This window comes from Drosophila sulfurigaster, chromosome 3 (assembly GCF_023558435.1).
Source record: "Drosophila sulfurigaster albostrigata strain 15112-1811.04 chromosome 3, ASM2355843v2, whole genome shotgun sequence".
NCBI lineage: Eukaryota > Metazoa > Arthropoda > Insecta > Diptera > Drosophilidae > Drosophila > Drosophila sulfurigaster.
The window spans coordinates 40,971,595-40,998,333 of NC_084883.1; the positions used below are offsets into that span (position 1 = coordinate 40,971,595).

Below are 26,739 nucleotides of genomic sequence, written 5' to 3' on the forward strand. Positions count from 1 at the left end.
ACTTTTTGTAGTAGTGAATTTCATATTTTTCTACATTATATAAATGCTAATAAATCTTTGAATTTGAAGCTTTAATTGCTGTGAGCTTTTAGAAAACATTTCTCCGTTTGGAAGTCTGCAATAAAAAGTGAATGGACGCTAGACAACAAAATTGTAAGTGAGTGAAGTGAAAACGCCACAAAAACAAACAGAAAACATACAATATAAATTCAAAATTCGTATAAATATCAAATAAAATGTTGCATCATACAAATCCGAATCCGAGGAGGGGCCAAAAGCGTGCGTGATACAAATTAAAGTGGGAATGGAATAATAAAGCAGCTTAAATATGCATGAGGCAATTGCAGCAAAAAGAAAAAAAACGAGTGCGAAAAATCCAAATGCAATACATTTCCTTCCGTTTAACGCATTTACAACCAAAGAGTTTGTGATAAAGCAATTGAGATAGAGAAAGAGTGTACGATTTGTTGTCTTCCTGATGATACTAATGCAAATTTGAAACGTCTTTTGGCAATCTCATAGTAACTTTGCAACCAGTTTGTCACCCACATTTAACCCATAAAATTGTGGTGCTCAGCTTCAAAAGGCGGCAATTTGTTGAATAATCTGAAAGGCTTTTCTGCGGTTTGCTCCAATTTGAGACCCGGAAGATAAACACACACACTGAGAAAATGAAGCCATTTATCGATTGCGTTTTATTTGGAATTCTTTAAGTAAAGACTTATGCAAAAAAAAATTGTAGTCGAAAATGATTACTCATAAGTCGCCGACTTTTACCGATGATGAAAAGTGAAAGATCTTTTTGCCGGCGCGATTTGCTTACCTAATATTTATTAGACTTTGTGCTTGTTTTTTTGTTTTTCTTTTGAGGAGGGGCGTGTCGGCACAGCTACTACTATGTTTAGTACGCTGCTGCTGTACAGTGGGGCGGGGTACAGTGGGACCACTTGTGATTCTCGTTGAATGTGCATTATTTTGAGTGTGCCTCTTAAGTTTTTATACCCGCTATCAATAGGGTAGAAGGGTATTATGGACTTGATGATATATACAATAATAAATACAATATTTTATATCCTTGAACAACAGTTAACAATTGTAGAAGTTATTGAAAATATAATTTTATATGGAAAAAAGTCTGATGTTTTCGGGTCTCAGTTGTTTTGATTGACAATATGATATATTTCATAGTCTATGGTATATTTTAAATACAATTTTATATTGATATATCAAATACAGTATTTTGTATTTTTAAAAAAAAACCGCCTTTTTTTGTTTTTATAGGTATTGTATATATTTAAGCGCAATAGTATATTGATATTCCAAATATATCCTTAGGTATCCTTAATACGGAACTTTTTTGGTCTAGTTGGTATGGTATATTTTACACGTAATTGTATATTCATATACCAAACATAGTCTTCAGTATAATTTTGTATTTTTCGGTATATTTCTACAATAATACCGCACTTTTTTGCTGGTATTATGGTATAATTTGAACGTAATTATATTTGAAATACTAAATATGGTTTTCATTACATGTTTGTATATTTTGGTATTTTTTAGGATAATACGGCACTGTTTTGGTTTTATTGGTATGGTATATGTTTAACTTAATGGTATTTTAAAATACCAAATATAATCTTCTGTATATTTTTTATTGAAAATAGGCAGAGGGTATTTCACAGTCGTGTACACTCGATTGTAGCTTTCTTACTTGTGTTTCTTCAAACATTTACTTTATTCAAATTTGGTAAATGCTCAAGGAATTCACGACGATTTGCTTCAATGATTTGCTTGTACCAATTCGAGCTGTTGCTAACGTTATTGACCAATGGCCTGGGCGGCAATAGTTCACTCGAATCGGTCTCTGTTATTTGTGGTGCCTTTTCAGCATTATTGCTCTTGGCTTTATCATACTTGCTAAGCTCGACCGATGACTCAGTTGTGGCTGTTGTCGTTGTCGTTGTTGCCCTTGTTAACAGTTCTTCGACTGGCAATTCGAATGGCACAAGCGGCAGCTCGTTGGGCACCACTTTCTGAAGCGTCTCAAAGGCTAAACTGCCATTTGGCTGCTGCTTCAGCGGGGTCTTGCCATTGACTATATCTAAGACTGCGGGCTGGAGCACATCCTGCGCCACATCAATGTGAAACAAGTCAAGACCATGCTGTTGTTTCAGTTTCTCTGCGACATCATCTTCCACCTCGTCCACGCTCACATTCAAATGTTGCTTGGCATCCCAACTCACATTGTTTGCTGGCTGCATTTTATGTTGATCTCTCAGCAAATCAGGCAGCTTCGTGGGCCAAATGGTGTCCACTTGCTGCTCCCCCGGTGCATAGCTTTGCGAGTGCGCCAAGTAGCCGCCATCAGCGTCGGCTCTGTAACGTGTCACTTGAATGTGAGCATCAGGTCGCACGTATCCAAAGCTGCCCACGATGCTGCCATTCAAATAGCGACGCTCATCTCTGAACTGCACGTTGCCCGTATGTGCATCTTCCACCTGATAGCCAAAGGCATACGTATTGGGACCTATTTAAAGTAAGTATTTATTGGAATTATTTCTCTACATATTTCTTGGCCTACCGTAAGGCTGATGCAGAAAATAGTTGCTCGTTTTGCTTGATTCGCTTCGATTTGTGGCCGCTGTCTTCGAGTATGTTGCACTTTCAGTGCGCAGTGGTGTGGCCAACACGTCGTATACTTTTGTGATCAACAGCAATTGCATCAGCTGTAAAAATAAAATAAGTTGTTGCATACTTTTAGGTAAATTAACTAGACTAAAGTCTATTTCCTGTTGGAGCTTTGATATGTATTTACAAGCTTTAAATTTTGTAATTAGTTTAAAACTTAAATGCTTTTTAATGCTTTTTTCAAGTTAAAAGGAAAACTGACTAAACTTCAGTTTATTTCAAAGTAAAAGCTTGATTTTACCTTTTAACTTGAAAAACTTAAAAAAAAAACATTTTAGTTAGTGAATAAGTTAATAAGCTTTTAGTTAGGCATTAATTCAGAGATTTAATGGAAAAGCGAACTTAAATCAGCTTTAAGATTTGCATTAAACTAAGTTCAACTTTGAAAAAAAGTAGACTTCGACCGTTTTCTTTTTAGCTTAAACAAGTTGAATAAGTATTTAATTTAGTGCTATAAAAATGTAAAAATAGATTTTATTTTTAAATAAATGTATGGCAATAATAAGAAAAAAGGCCTATTATTTAATTTGGAGATTGAAATAAATTAAGCTTTCGTAGTTGAGTTGACTCTAAATACGGCACAGCTGCGAGTGATAAACTGTAATGACAAAGATGAGCCTCGTAGTTTCTTCAGCTGAGCAAGAGTCATGTTAATATGGTATAAAGCTATTTATTTGTGTTATCTAATATTGTTAGTACGAATTAATTATTTCTTTAAAACTTTTGCAGTTGTTTTTTATCTTATATTACTTGTTTGCAATTCAAATTAATTTCCAATTTTATTATTTGAATGTACACAAAATATATTAATACTTAAGTTAGACTAAAGACTGACCCAGAAATGTTTATGATTCTTTTTTGTGCCTTAATATACTGATTTTCAATTATACTGTCAATATGAATTGAATTGAATTTAATATACAAGAATCAGATTCAACATTTAAGTTATGTTATAATAGTCAGAGTTACAATTATAAAACATATGTTTTTAGTTTCTCATCAAATTATATTTGTTTATAACTTGGAATTTTTATATGTTCATTGAATTATTCGTATGCATAAGTTAGATTAAAATATGAATTATTTTATCATATTTATAAATACATTGTTTATGGGTACACTTTTCGAAACATTAGCTTGAGTAACCAAAATGTTCTTTAATCTTATTCATAAATCAATTAAACCGCCTCTCATATCAAATCTTCATCCACGCACTTACAACCAAGCATTGCCGAAATATGCGATTGTTTGATAATGTTTCCATGCTGAATTTTAATGAGCCGCCAAGCACATTTGTCTCTCTGTAATATGCTTATCTATAATTTGCTTTAACCGGGAACTTCCGCGCACTTTCAATAGTAAAATCGAACTGGAGAGTAAGCTGAGTTCCAGTCGAAGAAAAACATAATTGAGCTGCCAGAGAATTCCAATTAGAAATACAACGTCAGCATGCTAAATGATATTTCACTTTCGTGCCTCTCAAAATTCAGCAAGCTCATACAAATTGGAATAATTGGTGAGCTCACAATAATCGATAATAAACAATTATTCTGTGAGTTTGTTAAACAGCGCGACCTTTGCTAGAGCTGAGAATGACTTTTGGGTGAGCTCGAAAAAAAACTATACATATAACTTTTTTTCAATTGATTTTTATTCATTTTTTTGTAATTTTTTATTATTATTATTATTAATACATTTTTCATAATTCGATAATAACATTCTGCATTGCATTTCGTTTGCTGTTGTTTTCGTTGTCGTGCATTTTGCTTTTCACAAATGTTTATAAAGAATTTCTAAAAAAATTACTCAATGAACTTATGAGTGTGAGAGACATGTGAGAGTGTGTTTTGTTTTTACATTTTCTTGTTGTTTTTTACAGAGACAAGTTGTTTTTTTTTGTGGTTTTTCATTAACATTTATATACATAATATATTTTGATATTATAATTAAGCGGCATAATTGTTTATATAAATATACAATACACACAAATTGTGAAGAATACTCTAAATGCAAAAATGAAACTAGATACAAAAGTGTCAGACTGAGAAAGAGTTTGAGTTTTGAAGTTCAAGTTCGAGTGAGATAGATCGTAATATAATATAGAGTATTATATGTCAGTTGAGTGTGAATCAATGAGTGTGACAGTTGATGTGTTTGTGTGTGTTGAGAGAGAACACAGAGAGATAGTTAGAGAGTGAGTGAAACAGTTGAGTGACTTTGTCTGACTGAGAATAGTTCACGATAAAATGCTTGAAAGCGTAATTGAAACGGTCCTCCGATGCGTTCCACAGTTTTGTGATCGCTTTGATTTGTTGCTTGCCCAATGCTTGCCAAACTGTGCGCCAACCAAAATGGCACAAAATGCTTCCGATTTTCTTGCAGCGAAGCTGTTCTTGGGCTGGGGCACAGTTTATTGGCACCGCTAGCTTAGAGAGTTGCATAAATATATATTACAAAAGTTGAGCAAATAAAATTGAAACTTTGCAGAGGTAGAGCAGAAAGAGAGAGAGTATTGGAATAGGGTTAAAGTTCTTAGCGATGCCTTTTGCTCTGGGCTCAACAAATCGTGGAACAGTTTTGTGCTCGGGTAATTACTTGATTCTTCCTTAGTTCAGCTTACGCTTTAGCATTGATTATCGTTCACCTTCTTCATCATCATTATCCACATCAACTATGATCAAGATCAAGTCATTGCTTATGCCATGCCATTGATATGTTACTTTTGTGTTTAGCGTTTTTTTCGATTTTTGTTTTTGTTGTTTTGTTCGTATTTCCTTCGTCCATGCCATGCCAGATCAGCCGGGTGCCGGGCACCCACTAATGGTGCCCGTGTTCTACTAAAACTTTCTTAGCTAAATTTTACTTACTTACAAAAAAATGTACATGCATTTTGTTTAACGATTTCTTTTCAATGGATCAATGTCTTATCTGCCTGTTATTCCTATATTGCATTTGTTTGAAATTCATGTTTGTTCTTCTTCTGGTTGTTTGATTGTTGTGAGAGAGCACCTTTATGACTCGGGGGCAATCTCAACGCGATTTAATAATGATGCAGCAGAGGGGCGTGAGCGAGGACGGGGGCGTGCACAACTGGTGCATGGGCGATGATCTTGGGCGCGGTCTTGTGGACGACGGCATTGAAGCCATTGTGGTCATCGGCGGTGTAGTCAACGGTGCGCACAGAGCCATCGGGCTCGACCAGCGAGTATTGGCCTATGGGATGATAATAAGATTAAGTCTTTTGTTGCTCGGTTTGTCGCTTATGCAAAGTTTATGTTGCACAAGTCTTTTGGGCAAGCAATAAAGTTATTGATTGCTTAATGTCACGAGAAGTTTGTTGCCTAAGTCTTTTCTAAGCAAGTTCGTTGCCTAAGTCTTTTGTTTCTCTTGTGCCGTAACTTACCCTTCACAACATCACCATCACGCTCCTCAGCCTGAGACTTGATGTCACCGGTGTGGGGATCCTTGATGCCATAGTTGAAGGAGTATTTGGGATAGGCCACAGGCTCCGCATGCACAGCATGGGCGAGCACTGGTGCATGATGCACCTGCACCAGCGATGGGGCATAGTGACCCAGCTCAATGGGCACAGCCTGGGCGGCAGCGAACAGCAGAGCGATGGCAACAAAGTACTGTATAGAAGCATAGAGGCAAAGAATAAGTCCTTGTTGCAAAGTGCACTATATCTTGTTTTATTTTATTTTTTTGGTTTTGTTTTGCATACCTTCATGTTTGCAAAAATTGAGCACAGTGATAAACACACGACGCGAGAAAAAGGACGAAAGGATTTCGTTGAATTGAAAATTGAACAATTGAACAAATTGGCACACGACAAACTGTGACGCTTGGGAGGACCGTTTATAGCACGAAATCGTAAGCTGAACTGATGTCTGCAACGATGACCAAAAGTATTTATATACGCGCAGGCACGACGATGAAGGCGACGACGACGCTGCTGCTGCTGCCAACGGCAGCAACGACGACGACAGCAACTCGAGTTGAGTTCGAGTTGCAGCAGCTGCAGAGGGGGAGAGAGATGCAGACGCAGAGCTAGAGACTCATAGACTCATAGAGACCACGCATGTGCCGGTTGAGATGGTTGCTGCTGTTGCTGTTGCTGCTGCATGTGGCTGCTGCTGCTGTTGCTGTTGCTGGGTGCGGCATTTGTTGTTGGGCTGGCAAAGTTAAGAAGGCGTTGCTAAGTTGCGTTGTGACTTGGATATTTGTATTTCGGCAGTTTTGTGTGTGCAACTCTTAAGGACAGATAACGTAGCAATTGAAAGTGACACTTTGCATTCGACTTAGATTCGTTGTTTTTTGTTGTTAAGCTGAGCTGTTTATTTATTGATCGACTGCGGTAATTATGAGCCAGCATTAATAGGCTCGAAAGTTGAAATCGAAAAATATTATTACCATATTTGTGACAGTCGACGGGTGGCGTTATAATTACTCTAGCAAACTGCTGCAGCAAACATTGACGCAATTTGTTTAACGGCATTTTTGTCACAGAACTTTTGTGTGTGTGTTTATGGAATTTCGATGTTGGCAAATTTGCTATCGACTCTTGTTGTTGTTGTTGTTATTATTATCATGTTTGTTGTTGCGACGCATTTCAAACGCCGCTCGTTTTTCAATCAAAATTTTGTCTTGCTGCATTTGACAGTTTCCAATCTATTGCCATGAGAGCCGTAAAAAATTGTTTATTAAAATATTTATGGCATTTTTCGTGTGCAAGTTGCAACAGTTTGCCAGCCAAGCACAAATATTAAAATATTATACATAAATCACGCCGAGCTTAAAATATAATTCAAAATCTTTGCGTAGTTTTAAAGTGTTATAATAATAAAATAAAGTATAATTGAACTAAACTCTTATGGCTGTTATAAAGCTATATTAATTGGTTGAAGACTTTTATGGCAGAAATATTTATTTTTTTTTTTTTATGCCAAACTTAAATGTGTAATTTTTTATGACTTATGCTTTGTTGCTCAGTAAATATATGATAGCTTTTAAAGCAATTCATTTTAATTTAATTTAACTTCTTTAATTTTTTCCTAAATATATATATTTTTTTTATCGATCTGATAATATTACTTAATTAACAGTGTTCTGTAAGCACTATCATTTATGAGCACACTCGACTATAACTTTCTTACTTGTTTTGTAATAAGGTTGTTCATTTTATTTTTTTTTTTTTACTCGGTATTTTATTTTATTTTTTTAACTCGGTAAGTTTTTCTTTTGATTATAAATTAAATTAAATCTTACGCAGTGTTGCTCAGTATCTATAAAGTGTCTAATAATTTGTCTTTAATTAGATCTAATTTGATTTATTTTTAACAGAAATGGGTTTGTGCTTGGTTATTTTGTTTTAATTACAAATTAATTGTGGGCAAATATAAAATAATGTAATATGAGTAATAAATCATTTAATGTGATATATTTATTAATCTTTAAACTTAATTTTTTTCTTTTCTCTATAAGAAAGTACTTGGCGTTTGCAAAAATTGTTTATAGATAGTATTGGTAAGTTAAGGTAAAATGTCTAATAAAATATGCTAATAAATTATTGACCATTAGTTTTAAATTTCAAAAAGATAATTCATATATTTAATAGACTATGAAATATATCAAACAATTTAAATTTGTTTTAGTATGTCTTATTATATAAAAAGTTATATGGTTGACTAATTAACTACAAGCTATTAACCAACTACAAGCTATTGTCCTCTTTGACATCCTACTCTAAAGCTGCGTTGGTGTTTCTAATTTGACGCAAAATAATTACAATGTTGCCAGCACATTTAGTTTTAATCTGTGCATCAATCATTGTGACCCTCCTGACACACCATTCCCCAGAACCCAAAAACAAAAATAAAAACAATGATCGCTTGCCCAATTTGTGGCCACATGGGGCGTTAAATTTTCCATGCCCAACATGTCAAATTTTGAACACGTTGACTGTAAATTTCTTGCAACGCCCACGCCAACAGCAAAACAGCAACAGCAACAACAACAACAACATTAAGAAAAGCAACGGCAACAATAGCAATAACAACAAAAATGTTCTTTTGCATGACATATCAGAAAATTATTATTATATCTTGTAGGCAAAAGAGCACACTCAAAAATGGCCGGCCAAACACATGTGGCCTGGCCTAGGAGTTGAAAACGATGGGAAAAAAGTGTTGTTTGTTTGCTTTTGTTATTGGTTGTCGAGCGGTGGTGAACAACAATAACAAATAAAGGTGCAAAGATACTCAAAAGATCATTTTTTTTTTTGCGGGCTGGGAAAACAGAATCGACTTACATAAAATGACTTTAAAGGCGACACATTTGCCGAAAAACAAAACCAAGAAAAACTGTTTGAAACAATTGTGGGCTAAGAAAATGCAAACATTTGCCAGAGCAACCAAAGCAACAGCAACAACAACAACAACTGGCAAACAAGTTGGCCACGTCACGATCGCGATCGCACTTTGGCCGATTTGACAGTGCAACAAACGTCGACGACGACGACGATGAAGCTGAAGCTGAAGTTGCAGCAAACGGAGTTTTGTGTTGAGCCTTTTGCAGTTTAACTTGGTTAGTTGGTCAGCAGTGGCTGTTGCTCTTGCTGTGCTGGAGTGGAGTGGAACACGCTTTGTCTTTGTCGAACACAGCAACAACAACAACAACAACAACAACATTCGATGATTGCGCAACTTATGCGGCACACAGTTTGAGAGCCATTGTAAATATGCTGTATGCAGTGCTTGTGTGTGGGGGCGACTTCGATGACTGCGTTAATTGCTGTCGTTGCTGAGATTGTTGTACTCGTTCGTTGTTGCAATGTTGCTGTTGCCTCTCAAGGCACCTGTACAACTGTCGACGCATGTCACAAAAATGCAGCCACGCCATGCATCAAATTGCAATCGAAATCACAGATCGCAAATCGCAAATCGCGCAAATCGACAAAGCAATCTGCAACTCGGCAACTGCAAAACAAACTCCGGCTCAATAAGTAGAACAAAGTTTTTTTAATCTTGATTTATGCAACGCATGCAAATATTTGGACAAAGCCTTTGTTGTGCCTCCACTCAAGTTTTGTATTTGTGTGCTTTTTTGTGGCGGTTCTCTTGAACATTTAAACGCACTTTGCAATTGATTTTAATGACTTGTCAGTTAAGCTTTGACATTGATTTATGCCCCCAAATGGTCAATTTTAGAAAGGCCTCATGCATCAGCCCACTACAGTTAAGTCGCTGCCCAAATGTAATTCAAGTCAAGTTAAAAACAATTTAACCACCGTCGCACCACGCTGCGTATGCGTAACTTGCCATTTCCGCTTCAAATTTGCTCCTGCTGATTACCTCACAACATCCGTTATAAGCAGCGGGATAGCTTTTAATCTTTAGGAAGTTTGTCTACATTTCATTTCCTAACTGTAATATTAAACCCTGCGAGCAATGCAAACAATTTGTTACTCATACGCAACGTTGTGTGACATGGTCAAATGCTCTCGCGTCGAGTTGCAACAGCTTGGGAAAGTCAAAGCAGACCCAATGTATACAAACAAAATTGGAAAATTTAAATTATTTAATTTAAAACGCAACATTAAGACAAACATTTAATTGTATTGTAAATTTGGGACTCAAGTTTTCATATCATTGGAGTAATGATAATAAGAGTATTATTAAAAATGCACCTTTGTATATATATAGTTTTATTTGAAGAGTATAATGTTTGCAAAATGTAATAACATACAATATATTGATAATTAGATCTGTATTTAATACCACATTTAAGTAAATTGCACAAATTCAACTATAATCAGTTTAAATTGTAAATTTAATTGCTTTTTGCTGTTATTTGTACCTGTCTTTATTTTTAAGACATCCGAGAGCAACTATTGATTTTTTTTAATTTTTTAATTTTATTTTCAATTTATCTGGAGATAAAAAGTAAATCCTATAGGAGAAGATATTAATAGTAAAATTGTTTAAAATGTAATTTACAAGTTTGTATTTATTTATATACTTTATTTTGCAATTTAAATTACTTAAATTAACAAAAAGAAGTGTTCAAAATGTTTCAGAAAATGCATTTTTTTTATTATCAAATTTGAAATTAAAATGAAGCTTAAATTATTTAAATATCAATCCATATTTATTTGCAAAGTTGCATATCTTACCTCGTAGTTGGCAATAATAAGTGGAATTTATTTTATTGATAAAATAACGTTAATAATAAATTTTAAACAAATCATAATAAAATGTAAATGATCAAAACATTTCAACATCTCGCTATTTGCAATTGTTGTTGATTTGTTTATTATTCGATTTGTGTGTGTTTTGGAGTGTGAGTTGATCATGGTTATGGCATCGCATCGCTGGCTAATTAAAACATTTTGCGCTGCGACATTCTTGCACGTTTGTGGCCAACAACGCAGCGACGCATGCTGTCCACATTTGGAGCTGGTCGGTCAATTCTAAGCGGCACGCCATAAATCTTCTGCACATTGCACATTGCGGCAATGCAGCAAATGCATTTTGCCGTCCACTCTGGGGATGCTATTAGTGAGATTGCCGAGTCGAAATCTATGTATAGTATATCCGACAAGTTGAAATCGAAAGACTTGTCAATTAGGCTGAAATGAAGCCCAGCCAAATGCCAAAGAGTTGGCTGGCAACCCAATTGTGAGATTACTAACTGAATTTGGTCACGCTATCGCTATCTTTATCTGCATTTGCTATCTTTCTCGCACTCTCTCTCTTTCTATACTACGACACCTCCTTTGGCGCCTGCAGCGCCTGCAGTTGATCTGGTTTTTGAGTTTGCTTCGATTTCGGCATCATTACCGCATCGCCAGAGTTTGATCCACTTTCGTCTGGCATCGTTTTGATTTTCGCACATTTAATGCGATTTTGCGCATTTGCGCGTATGAATTAAGCGAGTGACGAAATTGCAGGCAGAGAGACAGACAGCCAGACAGTCAGCTGGCCAAGTGGAGCAGCCGCAGAAAGAGATACAGATATAGTTGTTTTTGTTTTTTTTTTCTTCTCTGCTTTGCGACTTTGCAACAAAGTCGATGCCTGGTTGAGGCAATTGCCAATTGCTGCTGCGCCTGATTGATTCCGAACGAACGCAACGTCGGAGTAGCAGCAACTGCAACGCACATGCTGCGGGATTACGCAAAAACCACAAAATAAAAAAATAAGAAAAAGAAAAACCATTTCAACGTATAGATATTTCAATTAGCTTTTGCTTTAGATTTTCATATAGAGTAGGCGAGTAGTTTGTGAGCTTACATAAATCATGCTTTATGTATATTCATTAAAAAATACCATAAAATACCAGAATTTATATACCACATTGACAGCATGTTTTTTTTGTTTTGGTATATCACATAGATCACTTTAGCACTTTGGGGTAATTTTGCTTTGCTTTAATATTCTTCGCTACTGTCTGATTCTTCTTCTTCGCGCTGTGGTTTTGCATCCTCGTAACCTTCTTCGCTGCTGCCCTCGTACTCCTCATGATCGCCACCGCCTTCCTCTTCGTCGCCTTCTTCACCTTCTTCGCCCTCTCCTTCGTCGTGGTCTTCATGCACTTTGTACTGTCCTTTCCCCTGTTGCGGCGTCTCTTCTTCATGCTGCTCACCTTCTTCTTCCTCCTCGCCATCATATTCCTCATCGTCTGCTGCCTGTGGCTGCACCTCGTTGGATTGCTCATGCTCCACTTGCTCATCGACAGCTGCGGCGCCGTTGCCATGGCCATGCAAACGTCCAATGCCATTGGTGATTACCTCAGCCTGGAAACCGTTGGCATCGTCAGCTGTGTATTTGACCACACGCAGGGTGCCATCAGGATCGACTACGCTGCGTTTATTAAATGCATGACAACAACAACAACTCTCTATATGTATTCCTACCTACCTGTAAACACCTTTGACGGTATCGCCGTTGCGCGTCTCTTTGCGATTCTGCAGCAAACGCGTCTGACCATCTTCGACGCCATAGGCAAAGCTGTATTCGGGCCGTGCCACATAATCGGAGTGCGTGCCACCGCCATAGGCGTCGGGCACTTGAACCAGCTGCTCTGGCCCCACCACCGGACCCTCGAATCGTGAATAGGAATAGCCAATGGCCGAGCAGCCAGCGAATGTCGAGAAGATGATGATGCTCAACACTTTAACGCGTGCCGCATTCAATGTTGTTGCTCCGCTCCTCCTCCTCGTTGTTGTTGTTGCTGTAGCTGTTGTTGGCGTCGTCGTCGTAACACGGAAGCACAAACAAGTGGCAAGTGTTGTCGTCTTTGGTGTTCCAGCTGCGTGGCCAGTTATGCGTTGTAGTCGCTTCTTCATTGCGTTTGATGAATTTTGATTGAATTTCAATGTTTGTGCGTGGCTGACTGACTGACTGAATGACTCGCTGACTGATGGATTTAATGACTGACTAACTGACTGCCTGACAGACTGAAAGACAGACGAACTCTCTGACTAATTGAATAGCTGAATGTTTGGCTGACTGATTGCCTCTCCGCCTTTGATTGTAATCCTTTAGCGTTTCGCGTTTTTCTCTCTGGAATTGTAATTTTTACTAAGCGTGAAATGTGGCACTTCTGTCGTATTTATAGCAAAAGGCGACTCAATCCCAGGGAAAGGTTTTTTTATGTTTTAAACACAGCCACAAACAAAATTGAGTTTTGCATATTTCCGCAAATTATGTGCTTCAATGGTCACCGCATCCAACTGGAACTGGCCAAGAGCGTCTCTGCGGTGTGCATCAAATTGCACATTTCCTAAAACTGCAAAAGCGCAACATTTTCATTTGCACAATGCAAACACACAAGTGACATCACAAATCAATCAAATGCCAAGTGAAATATTAATTAAGGTGTTTGCCATTGAAGATGAGGAAATATGGCAAATAAATTTAACATTTTCTATTAGCAAAACGAATGACAATTTGGGTCGCGTATATTTTCTTTTTAATTAACGCTTTCAACTCACTCGCCAAGTTTATTGCCAAGTTTCAATGCCTCCCCTTCACCTCTGCAATTGAATTGCCAAACACACACACACACAGTTTTTTTTTTAAGCAGCCTTGAACTTTGGCTTTACAAGCACTTAAGCATGTTTTATGTCTAAACTAAAAATTGCATTACGCTTGCACGATTTCAAATGATAATAAAGCGTAGACAAGATGCTCAACCATGTTCCAGTTATAAATTCATTTTTATGGGGTTGCTTTGAAATAATTATTACAAAATTCAGTCGAGTGCGAGCTTGGACAAAAAGCGCTTCATCGATATATAAAAATAGAGATGTTGGGACATTATTAATTCAAAATATTTAAAGTAGCATAAAATTTGTTTTGAATATTGGCAAATACCTAATACTTTTAAATTCCAAAGATAAAATTCGAATTGTCGAAGCGAGTAAACAAATTATTTTTAGTTTAGTTTGTTCGTATGAACACCTAGATCTCAGAGACTATAAAAATTTTAGAAGTTATACAAGAATTACTATTGTATGGAAGGTCAGATTAGTCATGATTAGATGATTAAATAAAATATTTATAGTGGAATGAAGTGTTCAAATAGTTTTGATTAACTGATGCTTACAAGACAATTTTTTTTAAATGATGTTGAGATAATTTCATTAAGTAATATATATTTGTAGTTAAAATAAATAAGCAAAATGTTGTTAGGCAAATCATTTCAATTATTACATTTTAAAGCCTGGATTTGTTTATTAAATTTAGATATTTATAAAATATATGTGTATAATTGAATTAACTAACACTCTGAGTTCAAATTCAATGAGATTTAACACCTAATAAAACTGTTAACTGGATAGATTGATTTTCTGAGCATTTTATCTTTAACTTTACCATTGTTAACTACATGTTAAATACCTTTTGGATATAATAGTAATGCATTTGCTGTAGTTATGTAGTTATGCTTCGACCGTAAATAACGATTTATTTCCAAATAGTGAAGTAAGTGCTCAAAGTTGTCACAATAAATCACATTTAAAGCGTCCACTAATTAACATAAGATATTTTGTGTATTACTTGGTTGGCTTATTGAAGCCTCATTGACCAACTCAGCAACTGCGCTTCAAACACACCTGTCCAGCTAACAACAACATCAGCATCTCATCAATATTGCTCTGTGGAGAGGTAAAGAGAAAAAAGTAACAGAAGAAGAAAAAAATAGGCAGACATGAAAATCGCTTTAAGTGCGTTCAGCTGATTAGCAATCGGCTCGAGGCGATGTTTATAATGCTTGGCTTGGAGATCGAACAGCTGGCGTCATGATAACCTGGCCAAAAGCAACACATAGCCGAAAAAAACGCAGCTGCAATTTTTCGATATCTCGATTTTTGTTGTGATGCAGCTTTGACCTTTTTTTTGTGAACATTTTTATATTTTCGATTTTTTTTTTGTTTGGTGAGGGTTCCGCCAAAGAAATATGGCTATTATTTTGACTACTTCTAATTTATAAGCAAGGCGCATTGTTGTAGTAAGTAGTTGTGTCTGTTATTGTTGTTGTTGCAGTTGTTGTTGCTGGCAAGTACGACTGTTGTTTTGGCATGAAAAATGCATATATCATTGGCCTCTGGTACTTGGCGGCAGTTTGTTTTGGGCTTTAGCGCAAAGCGCGCACAGTAGCCCAAGCCAGACAGACACAGATGGACGGAGTTTGCTGGCAAACCTGGCAGCCGGGCAGCAGCCGTGGGAAAACTTGTTGTTGGTCGTTCGAGGCGCTTAATTACCCATTACACAAATGCGGCAGAAGGCAGCAAAAGGCAGCAGCAACAACAACAGCATCAACAGTGGAAGCTTCATAAGAATCGCTTATTGTGAATTGTAATTCGCAGTTTTTCGGGGAGCTTTGGGGCATTTGGCTATTAACGCCAATCCCGAACGCGTAATTAAGACGCAAGGCGTGAGGCATAAATCGCAATAGTTTGTCAGTCAGTCAGTTCGTTGCCTAAGTCTTTCGTTTTGCCCTTTAGCGGCGCACGCAACCAAGCAACTCAATGCAACTCTAAACGCCAAATGTGCCATTGCATTATGACTTATGCCGTTGCTATGGCCATATTATTGTTGTTGCTGTTGCTGTTGTTGCTGCTGATGTTGCTCATGTTGATCCATGTTGCAATGCCAATCGTTGTCATTGCATTTCTTGTTGTCGCCATTGTCGCCGTCTGCTGTTGCTGTTGCTGTGGCTGCGGCTGTTGTCTGGAATGAGGGACAACGAAGCAATCAAAGTCTATTAAAAGCAAAACTAAGCCACATGCCAAAAAATCATGTTGCTGACCAACATTTTGTAGACAAACAGTCAACAACAAAGCCTAAATAGTTGCCTAGTTGACTCTGAGGGGGCGGCTGAGTGCAAGTGTGGAAGGGGACGATCTGCTTTTCTGCTTTTTGTAGATTTCTTTCTTGAGATAAATTGCATGTACTCTCTGTATGTGCTCTGTTTCTATCTGCGATTATGTAAGCAGCACAGCGTTCCAGTCGCAGTCGCAGTCTCAGTTGTAGTCTCAACAGCTCGAGAGGCGCCTCCAGTTCCAGTTTTGTGTTCCAGCTTCAGTTTGCGGCTTTTCACTCTTAAAGCTAGACATAGTTACACAGCCAACCGTCAACAGCTTCAGCTCTGCTCTGGTTAGTCTCGCTTTTGATTTTGTTTTCATTTGTCGTCGTCGTCGTCGATGGTTTGGTCAGCTTTCGATTGCAACAGCTTCACACACACACACACTCGCACTCGCACAACAAGGCTCACTCTCAAATGGCTCGTAATGAAAATGAAATTGAATTGCGCATGCAGGTAAAAGCGGTTTCATTAACCGCTTGTTATGTGTGGCGAGTGTGCAGAGTGTTCTTTCTATTGGATAAAGTTAAGCCAACACATTTCTTTTAATCACAGTAAATGGTGTTGTTATTGCATGCAATATGAGGCAATTGTTGTCTTAATGATAAGTAAGAATTAATTTTGCTATTAAATATGCTTTTTAAAAGCCAAATTTAGTTGAATTTTAATTATAGAAAATTGTGTTGTTATTGCTTGCCATATTAAGTAACTAACATATTTATGTTTAATGATAAGCAAAGTATTAATATTGCTTTTTAAATAGGTTTTTTGATAGCTTAAATTGAGTTGAATTTTAGTAATAGAATATTATTGTATATAATTATTATATTATATACATACTACTAACTTTGGCCGCTAGTCCTTTAGAAATACGTCAGTGTTCATTTTAATTATATCTAACCTTTTTAAATAATAAAAAGATGTATAATGATTTGCTATACTAAGAATTAATATAACTATTTAAATGTGTTTTTTAAAGTTAAAATTTGTAGAACTTCAGTAACTGAATATAATATTTTACATGCATTCTTTATTGTGTAAGTATTTGCTTAATGGTAAGTGTGATATACTAAGAATTAATATTGGCTTTAAAAAATATTTAAATATACAACATAAGCAAGTATTAATATAAATAAATGATGTATTGTAGCATGCAAATTTGCTTATTTAGTTGCTTAATAGTAAGCATTTAGACATTATAATTAGACTATGAAAAAAACCGCTATTGATTATTGATTATTATTCTAAGATTAAGGTTTGCATCTGAGAGTTTGGAGTTAAAATGTTATTTAAAATAGTGATGCAAAAAACCATTGAATTTATATATTAATGGTAACAGTTATTTCGTTTTTCCATAATTATTTATTCAGAGAGTGTGGCAACAATTCGAATTCAATTAAATTAAAATAGGTTTTTATTTTATGATGATTTTCCTAACATATTAACTTATTGCAAATTTTTTTCTGGTTTCAAAAGAAATGTATTTTGTGAAATAAAGACAAGTCATCATCGCCTGTTGTTTTACTCATACTGTGAAGATTATTAATAGCTGAGCAGCAGCAACTTGTCAACAGGTTGTCATAGAGTAAACAAACAAATATTTTATATCTTACGAATAATGTCAAAATATCTTTGCTTATATTTTGCCTGAATTTTTGGCTGCCTATCATTCATTGTTCATTATGTTATATAATTATAATTATAAAAAATATTCCTGGACTTTCGGCTGGCAGATATTATTTATGTTATCATATGCGTATAAATTTTTGTTCAATTTCCTGAACCTCTAGTTGTCAATAATTTTTTATTTGAAAGCAAATTTATTTCACTAAAATATTTAAAAGTAGTAGACAAACCTGAATACTAACTATTTCTTTTTGAACTTGAAGTATTTCCTTTCAATTTAATGTAGTTATCTGTTGACTAGTTTGCTAACTAGCCAAGATATCAATTTATTATTTATTATGGTTTTTTAGTAGATCAGTGGAGCAACAAGTTTGCTTAAAACTTTCGATTTAAAATTATGATTTGCCACCTCGGGAGCTATTAATCAAAGTATTATATACACAATTTGAGGTATAAATCATGCTGGTCTAAGCATAACTAATGTGTATCGGTTCTCGATCTCTGTGCCGTGGTTGCTGCAACATGCGTAACTCATGTTGCATGGCATTGCGTGACCGAGAATGAGTTGGATAAGTTGTAGCCACCGCTTTGGTGTCTGTCATGGGGCATGAGCGTTGCATTCAACTGTGTAACAATGTGCGAAAACAAATGCGAGTATTTGACAAAGCATAAAATGCGTGGCACATAAATTGACGCAATGCAAGTGCACCTACACTCGCACACACACACACACAGCTGCCCCAAAGTGTGGCATGCCACCAAGTGTCGAGGTGCCAATTAAAAGCAAAAGCAAAGCGAATCGCAAAATCGTAGCAAAATGGAACAGATCTTTGGCCAAAGCGACGTTGTTTTCATTCTGTGTGTCGGCATTTGTGTTTTATGCCCCTTTGACATGCAATCGCGTCCAGTGGAGTCGGCACAGTTTACACGAGGTAAAAACAACAACAACAACAACATCGAGAATTGCCACCAAATGAAAAAAAATTACGAAATTTGTCGTCTGACAAAAAGTGCAGCAAACGATATAAATTAAATTTACAATTTTGGTGCTCATTAAACGTTGAGCTTGCGGCAAGTTGTTGTTGTTGTTGTTGTGGTAACTGTTGTTGTTGCAGTTGTTTGCCAAAATTAGAACATCGCTTTGGGAAATCGCCAAAATGCCTTTAATTGTTTCGATTTCGGGTCTTGCTGTTTCGCTATTTCGCTGTTTCGTTGCCGAATGAATTTTCTCGCGATTGTCACAAATTGAATAATGTCTCAATTGAACTGACAGCAGCAGCAACATTGTTTGCAGTTGTTTGCCCAGTTCGCTCGGCTAATTACGTGTTAAAAGACAACTAGACTTTTTACATATATTATTTTCATTCACCATTGTATAATCATAGTTTTATTTATAGGCATCAGCTCGAATGTTTGCTGCTTGCTCTATATCCTGCCAGCTGGCCAAAGTGAAAGGCAAACATGCAACGCCCACTTATCACAGCTTATGTACCTTATATATGTATACATAACTTGATTTTTATATAATTGTAACTATTTTGACTAATTTGCGCATGCTGGGCGCAAAAAAAAAACGAATGACTTGAACAACGAACTTGCTCGCGTTGCTACTGCTGCCTGAAGACGCCAAAACGAAAGAAAAAATTAGAGCAAACTGCCAACTAACTAACTGCGAACCATGCGAACCGGTAGCCATTTGCCAAGTGCCAGAAAACCAGACAAGCAGACAACCCAGACAGCCAGCCACAGGCTATCTGGCAATCACACTAGTGACCAACATACAACATATACTATAAGCCAGACAGCAACAGCAACAGCAGCAGCAGCAACTACAACCGGGTGTAGAGCACAAAGATCGATGCATATATGGGTCAGTGCAGCGTGCACGTAGACAATCTGATAATGTAGGCAGCAAATGCAATTTTAATTGCCAATCATCAAAGGCAAAAGCACAGCACAACTTGTTGTATAAGCTGGACGAACAATTGACCGAAGATTGCAAGATTGCAGAAGCGATGAATGAAAAGCAGTTTATAAAGAAAATCAAAAAGTAGCTTAAAAATAGATTTTATTTTTGTTTCATTATATATTATTTATGTGCTGTTAATATTGGGGCTAAATAATACAATTCATCGAAAAGTAATAATATTTACCGTAGTTACATTGCAATACAAAAAAATAAATACATGTAAGCAAAATTAAAAAAAATATTAATAAATTAAATTAATATTCAACTAATCTTGTTATGAAGTGAAGATTATTAAAGAATATAACTAATTGAATTATTTGAAGAATATTTGAAGAATATAAATAATATGTGAAAATAAAATATTTTAGAAACAATCAAAAATTAAATACCACTTTTTCCTGTTCTATTTTTATTACAAGACTAAATATTTTACTAAATTTTAAAGAGTATTTACCAGTCGTATATCCAAGCATTACTCCCTACCAACCACTTTAAAAACTAAATAAAAATAAAAAGATATCATCTACTTTCGAAAAATTTATTGACTGCCACCAACTGTTGACTTTGCCCCAGAAATGTCTTCAATTATCTAAGAATCTGAATACGCTGCACCCTCGAACATGCGTAGCAGCCACTGCAGCCTTTTAAAGACCCAACCCCGCATTTATTATCCCCCCACGCCAATCAATTTCAATGTTCAATAACTTAATTAACCAAAAAGATTGAGGTCACATTTACATGCAAATTGCATTTGCTGGCATAAAACAGAGAGAGGCTAGATCTCACAGTCAGCGCCTCCCGACTCACAGAGATATAATATAAAAACGATTTACAATCAATTAAATTATTATGTGTTTGTATTGCCAATGCAATCGTTAAAAAGAGCCAATAATTAACAAGTTTACTTATATGTGTACGAAGAACCAATAATTGCCGTTGATTAAACTGCGCCAAAAGCCATGGTTAATTGACATTTAAGGCAATTCATTACTTAACGCTATCAACAAACATATTTGGGCTAATAAAGACTGCGGGGGCTGTTTCGATTTTTATTTTTGGGCACAACTGTTTTTAAATACCAATTGGAGTCAGCCAAAAGGCATTGCTAATTGCATAAACTCCAACTGTTAACTGTATTGATACTGTCTGAAAATGCAGTTTTCATTTTTCACATGCTCGACTTTGCGAATTTTTTTTCCCAATACCCAAAAATTTACATACTGTCTGCGGCGCCACAATTCTCAGGCTTCAATGGTCATTGGAGCACTTGTTGTTAGTTGCAATTAATGTTACATGCAGACGGGCTGCATAAATCAGCCTAATTGCTATATTTAAATTCTAAATTTGGTGTTTTTAGCCAAGAGCACGAGCTAGTCGTGCCTTACGGTTGCGAGTAGTATGTGACCCGACTTGCTCAGCGACAGCAAAAAAAAAAAGATGCAAAAACATTGTCTTTAGTGTATTTTACTTGTAATGTATGCATGCATTTAGTGGCACTGATAGTCAGCAGGTGGTTGGTAAGCATTTATGGGTTTTTTTATTTTATTTTTATTTATTTCCTTTTATACTGCCAAATGATGGCAAACAAGTTGTGCAATTGTTGACAGCAGACTGAGATTCAATTGCGCGCGCAAATTTATCGATAAGTTGCTATCGTTATAAAATGAATCGCTAGTCGACAGCTGTGTGACCATATGTGTTGCCTTGAAATACTATTAGCGCTTTTGCGGCATGTTAGCAATTTCAATTGCGGTCACTTTGTTTATTTCGACCCGGCATAAAAGTCGCAAAACAATTTGTTTATTTCGAAAATATGTCGTCGCCAGAGTTAAAAAATGAATCAACGAAAGATAAAAAATCGGAAGAAGTTAAAACTGAAAAACATAGCACTAATGCGGCTGTAAATCAAATGGAAATCGATTCAAACGAAACGACAGAGGAAATAACAAAGCTCAACACGTCAAGTGACGCCGATTGTGAAATGAGTAAATCAACTACGGAAATTATTGCCAAACAGGAGAACCCTTCCAATGTTGACGACGATGTGACTACAGTTGTGGCGCCTCATCAACGCCCGGTGGCTGACAACAAATCCAAACAGAGTCTGAAATGGAATTTCCGTGTTATAATCTCGAATTTATACATGAATAGCGAACAACGTTTGCCGGCTGCTCGCGTTCCAAAATGTTTACACAATACTAGCTTGTGTGTTAGCAAACATCGCTGTGCCATGCTGCCCAATGCTCCAGAGATTAGCATTGCCCAGGAGCTGCGCAATAATCTCTATAACAAGCATTACGACACCTTTCTGGACATGCAGGAGGCAATGGCGCTGCAGTGCGTCTTTCCCGATGAGGCGGTCTTTGATTGGCTTTTCTCTATGCTTATGGTTTGTGGAATTGTTAAAATATAATGTAAGATATGCTACTAATAGTTGACTTGCCTTGCAGATACTCTCTTCCAAAACGCTGGCAGTTGAAGACTTGCGCAGCAGATACAATAATGTCATACGCATCTATTATCTGCTAGTGGACACATTTCCACCCTGCTGGACAGCATTGCGTCCCTATTACTTGGATTTCCTTGGCGTCAGTCATCCACCAGAGCCAGGCACACCACAAAAGTTGCAGTTGCTGCTCGATCTGCTCGCGGAATGTCTCGATAAATGCAGTGAAACCGAACTGAAAGAGCTTACCAAGTTCTATGAGGAATCGAATAGAAACATAGATGATGAGGAGTACGCTAATTTGTCACAGGATTCATTTCTCATGCGTCATGTGCAGGATTACGATTGGCAGGGCTCCAAGCTGTGGTTAGATGACTTTAAGCAGATGGCACCATCAGTGCGTCTGGCACGCATCTTTGATGCCTTAGACATGATCTGTTGGGTGCTGGAGCGTCAATTTATGTCTTGGATGGATCACAATCGTATGCAGCAAGCAGAGCCGGAAATATTCCAAGACGAACTCAAGCCATTTGCTCTAATTGTGTTCGGTATGACGCCAGAAATGCGCTTGACAAAGATTACGCGTCAACTGCTTCTTTTATATAGTCGTGCTGTGGCCAAGTCGCTTCACACAGATCGTTTAGCTATACTAGAGGTAAGTGAAGTGATAGTTCATTCATACTGAATTGCAAATACTAAAACTATTTACTTTCAGCGCTTCGTATCGCTGCTGATGGAGGCAAGCAACACTGCAGAGCTGCAGTATGTGGAGAATTCATTAATATATCCCAGTTTGGGGCCACAGACAAGTCGCCTAATTGCCGAGTTTTTTAAGATCTTCAAAATGGAAAATCCCAAACACATTAGCACCTACATCAAGACCATTCCACAGTTCACACAGTCATATGTGCGCTATGAGTTTACCAATCATTTTCTACAATTGTTTTACTGTTCGAAGGCGCCATTTGGACCCGAGAAAATTTGCGAGGAATTCAAGTCAAAACAATGGTTAAAGTATAAAGCGCGCAGCGCAATCGAACCGGATGACGATGAACAACTGTCACGAGAGGATTATCTAAAAATCATGCTTAATGCGCTGCAGGATTATTGTTTGTGGTTGAATTTGCAACCATTTTGGAAATATATGAAAACCAAAGAACCAGTTAAACGGCTGCAAACGCGAACCTCAAGTCCATTGGCCACACCTGTGGGCGTGGTCACAGGCGAGGTGGGCAAAATATTCATGCTCGACGAGATGCAAAAGGAGGCCCACACGTGGAAGCAGCGCATCAATTCCAAAGTGATTGTGGCGAAACCCAAAGTCAATTTACCGGTGGCCAGAATTAGTACACTCCGCATGGCAGGACTCTTTGGTGGTGACATTCGTCAGATGCGTTATCTGCGTCGAGTGCTTCTGGAGGTAACGCGATATATTGATGTGACGGAGTGGCTAAACTATCTAACGGAGTTCCTGGGTGATGATAATGCTTCAGTTTCGGATTCAAGCCTAGCTTCTGTTGCCAGTGGAAGCGCAGCCGAAAGTGATAATTAATTATTAGGATATGATCAGATTTAAGGTTGAAATTAAATTGCTTTTGTTATTTTAGTTATGTACTCTATCGAATTTGAGTAATTATAATTTAATTTACATTTAACGAATTGCAAATTATTTGAATTTGAATACGTTTACTCAAGGGCTACGTAACGTAACGCGAAATGCGCAACGTAAACGCAAACTGAGCAAACGCAACGCAGCGAAGAGCAAAGCGGAGGAGCAATTAACTCCACCAGTTAACAGCACTAAACTTAATGTGTTAACAGCCAAACAGTTTGACAGGATAATATCCTGCTGCTAACAAAAATATACTTTTAGTTGATTTTAGCAGCACAACCCCGTCGCCAGCAGCAGAAGCAGCAAATAAATGCTTACCGTCGCGACAAAAAGTACGCATATATTTTGCCCAAGTGTTATTTAGATAAACTACACAGCGCAGTGCAAAAGAAAAAAATCACAGAATTCTACGTGTAATAACAAACAACAACAAACAAACAAATCAAAATGTGCCGTGCAATATAATAGTGTATTTAATCGCGTAGCAGCAGGAGCAGCAACAACAACAAAACGGACGTTGGGTGGTGCACAGTGGTAACGCGAAAACACCACAAAAAGCAGAATAAAAAAAGAAAAGCTAAACGAGCAGCAATATATAATTAAGCAAGTGTAGGCAAAATGTCGACAATTGTGGAACAGGTGAGAGAAACGGCGCTTATACAAAATAATAAATAAAGAGGCGGCAGCGAGAACGAACGAATGAACGCTGCTTTTGCAAATTTATGTAATTTTTGGGCAAAGCTTATCAGGCATTAAGCCAATGTTACGGTATTTTTATCGAGACATATCGCCGACAACTGTGCTGCGTAACATTCAGTGTCAGTGTCTACCAGGCGGCTGTCTGTCTCTAGTCTGTCAGTGTGTGCGTAGGTGTAGCCATATATTTCTTATGCGCTCGCTCTCTCTCTCTCTCGCTCTCACTCCTCACTGTTTATGTGTGCGTGTGTCTGTGTGTGTGTGTGTATTGGCATGTGCCTGACTGTTTTGCATTGCCATGCCAACGGCAAACGGCAAACGAGACGTCGCTGGCACTTCCTGTTAGGCTGATATTGCTTCGATTTGACAGTAAAATTCGATTAATTTCTAATCTGTACATCAGCATGACAAGTGCCAGACCTCGAACCAGACCCACGAACTCAGTCACAGTCACGGTAGCAGTCACAATCGCAATCGCAGTCACAGTTTCAGCTCTAGCGACACAAATAAATAGCTGCCATTTTGTCGGCGGATTGAAATTCACTCACACACACACACACACACATGAAACTGCGACGCGACGTTGCATGCAAAATTTCGTTTGCATATCACTCAACTCAACCGTGTTGGTGTGACTGTGTGTGCGTGTGTGTGTTTGGCATGCCATGTGTTTGTCTGTCTGAGATTTTGACATTTTGTTGCAAAAGCCACGCTCGAAACTTTATTTTTTATTTTTGCAGTTTTCAAGTGCAGTCATCACACAATTGAAGTGCAGCTCATTTAAATTTATTTGAATAGACAAAACTGTAAATAAGCCGCAAGCAACTTCATTCTAATTGTATCTTAATTTTATGCAAATTATGCGTCATGTCTGCAATACTCAACGTGGCGGGCAAAACTACACTCTCTTTCTCTCTCGCACTCACTCTGACTGCGGCATTTCCGAATTTGCTTCGCGTCGTCGACGTTGACGTCGACGTCGTCGTTGTCGTTGTCAAAGTCACAAAAAAGTTTTGTTGCATATTTCAGGGCGCGCATGTAGCGCAAGTCATTACGTTTTATAGACTTTATAAGAAGTTCGTTGATGCAGTTTGGTCAAAACTTTTGCGCTGCGTTCCGTTGCCAGGTGACTGCTGTATACGTATAGTATACATATATATGCTATATCTACGTATATATGGCAAAGATATCATGTGTATGCTGTGAGCTAACGAGAGGAGCGAAAATGATGGCAACTTTTTAGCCAAGCTTAAAGTTGTGCGAAAAGAAAAACATTCTGAAGCGTTTATGGCCCCTCTCAGCGTATAAGCATTTATTGTCCTTGTGCTTAATATGTTTTCAGCTCGGTTTGGTCGCAGAATAAAAAAAAAAAAAGAGACAAGAATTCTTATTTGGAAGCGTGCAAGACAAGAAGATATAATTGTCAAAATGTGCTTCAATTTGCATTTTATTCAAATCTTACTAAAAAATAATGTCATCATTTTTTGTGTTCTTTGTGCTGGACAAATATGCAACTAAGAACGCTTTATTTTTTGCTTTTAGTTCACAGTCATAAATTCATTAGACATTTAATCTAACTTTGTCATCTTTTAGTTTCGTCTATAAATTTTAATGGGAAATTCTATTAAATTTGCCTAAGACAACTCAATAAAGTAAAGTTTGCATTTTTAAATAAATTGAAAACATTGTAAATTTATGAAAAGGATAGAATAGAATATTAATCTTGATTATTAAGAGAACTAAGAGCTTTTATATTATATAGGAGCTAAAAAACTCGATTGTTGTTTAAAGATACAATTACCAAGGGCATTCAATATAATGCGCTGCATTGTTTTTTGCAAACAATGAATGCGCTTTTATCATTGCAACCAAAAGGAAATTATTTAAGCTGTTTAATTTGTGGGAATATTTCATTAAGCTTGCTTTATTTATTTTCGCTCCGTTTGTTTATTTACATTTGCAAGATTAACGCATTGTGATGCATCTTATCTTTCAGCTATGCTATTTAATTATGGAAATGAGTTAATTTTGGCTTTATAATGATTGATGCGCATAATGTATTATGTATAGGCATAAGGCACAGCTGATTTGTATATTTCTGCATAGGCTAACTAGCTGTGCACATGTACACACACTAATGCAGATACATACGCTTAGCTGTCGCTGTTACTGTTACGTGAAAGGTTTCCTGTTTTTTTGTTTTCTGTTTTTATACTTGCTACTCATAGGGTAGAAACGGGTATTATAACATTGTGCTGGCTACAATCTGGTATATTAGATACTTTTTAATGCAGTAGTATATCTATATACCAAATATAGGTTTAGGTATATATC

The 26,739-nt window shown here is 36.9% G+C and overlaps 5 protein-coding genes across 6 annotated transcripts in view; 2 read left to right on the forward strand and 3 right to left on the reverse strand.

The window, feature by feature from the left end:
- Positions 1-1,514: 1,514 nt before the first annotated feature.
- On the reverse strand, positions 1,515-4,055 carry LOC133842283 (uncharacterized). Its single transcript, XM_062275323.1, has 3 exons — positions 3,911-4,055; positions 2,585-2,729; positions 1,515-2,530 (listed from the first exon to the last, which is right to left on the reverse strand). Exons 1-3 carry the CDS (start codon positions 3,953-3,955, stop codon positions 1,725-1,727), a joined length of 996 nt encoding a protein of 331 aa, XP_062131307.1. The 5' UTR covers positions 3,956-4,055; the 3' UTR covers positions 1,515-1,724.
- A 1,210-nt stretch (positions 4,056-5,265) lies between these two features.
- Positions 5,266-6,564, reverse strand: LOC133844501 (cuticle protein 8). The gene is made up of 3 exons (XM_062278524.1): positions 6,416-6,564; positions 6,095-6,323; positions 5,266-5,904 (listed from the first exon to the last, which is right to left on the reverse strand). Exons 1-3 carry the CDS (start codon positions 6,419-6,421, stop codon positions 5,732-5,734), a joined length of 408 nt encoding a protein of 135 aa, XP_062134508.1. The 5' UTR covers positions 6,422-6,564; the 3' UTR covers positions 5,266-5,731.
- Positions 6,565-11,917: 5,353 nt separating this feature from the next.
- Positions 11,918-13,285, reverse strand: LOC133844500 (uncharacterized). Its single transcript, XM_062278523.1, has 2 exons — positions 12,609-13,285; positions 11,918-12,551 (listed from the first exon to the last, which is right to left on the reverse strand). Exons 1-2 carry the CDS (start codon positions 13,034-13,036, stop codon positions 12,119-12,121), a joined length of 861 nt encoding a protein of 286 aa, XP_062134507.1. The 5' UTR covers positions 13,037-13,285; the 3' UTR covers positions 11,918-12,118.
- Positions 13,286-21,415: 8,130 nt separating this feature from the next.
- On the forward strand, positions 21,416-23,752 carry LOC133841322 (uncharacterized). The gene is made up of 3 exons (XM_062273717.1): positions 21,416-22,040; positions 22,102-22,752; positions 22,813-23,752. Exons 1-3 carry the CDS (start codon positions 21,465-21,467, stop codon positions 23,647-23,649), a joined length of 2,064 nt encoding a protein of 687 aa, XP_062129701.1. The 5' UTR covers positions 21,416-21,464; the 3' UTR covers positions 23,650-23,752.
- Positions 23,753-23,964: 212 nt separating this feature from the next.
- LOC133841313 (uncharacterized) overlaps positions 23,965-26,739 on the forward strand; it is a 53,137-nt gene continuing 50,362 nt past the window's right edge. For both annotated transcript variants that reach the window (XM_062273701.1, XM_062273702.1), the window contains exon 1: positions 23,965-24,348. In XM_062273701.1, coding sequence (XP_062129685.1) covers positions 24,328-24,348 — 21 coding nt within the window. In that variant the 5' untranslated portion in view covers positions 23,965-24,327. The remainder of the gene's footprint in view (positions 24,349-26,739) is intronic.

Coding starts and splice junctions, on each gene's coding strand:
- LOC133842283 (XM_062275323.1), bottom strand. CDS start 3,955: ATGGAAACATTATCAAACAATCGCATATTTCGGCAATGCTTGGTT. Junction 2,730..3,910: donor TATTTCGGCAATGCTTGGTT/GTAAGTGCGTGG, acceptor TTATTTTTACAG/CTGATGCAATTGCTGTTGAT. Junction 2,531..2,584: donor TTTTCTGCATCAGCCTTACG/GTAGGCCAAGAA, acceptor TACTTTAAATAG/GTCCCAATACGTATGCCTTT.
- LOC133844501 (XM_062278524.1), bottom strand. Junction 5,905..6,094: donor TGATGGTGATGTTGTGAAGG/GTAAGTTACGGC, acceptor ATCATCCCATAG/GCCAATACTCGCTGGTCGAG.
- LOC133844500 (XM_062278523.1), bottom strand. CDS start 13,036: ATGAAGAAGCGACTACAACGCATAACTGGCCACGCAGCTGGAACACCA. Junction 12,552..12,608: donor ACCGTCAAAGGTGTTTACAG/GTAGGTAGGAAT, acceptor TAATAAACGCAG/CGTAGTCGATCCTGATGGCA.
- LOC133841322 (XM_062273717.1), top strand. CDS start 21,465: ATGTCGTCGCCAGAGTTAAAAAATGAATCAACGAAAGATAAAAAATCG. Junction 22,041..22,101: donor GGCTTTTCTCTATGCTTATG/GTTTGTGGAATT, acceptor CTTGCCTTGCAG/ATACTCTCTTCCAAAACGCT. Junction 22,753..22,812: donor ATCGTTTAGCTATACTAGAG/GTAAGTGAAGTG, acceptor ATTTACTTTCAG/CGCTTCGTATCGCTGCTGAT.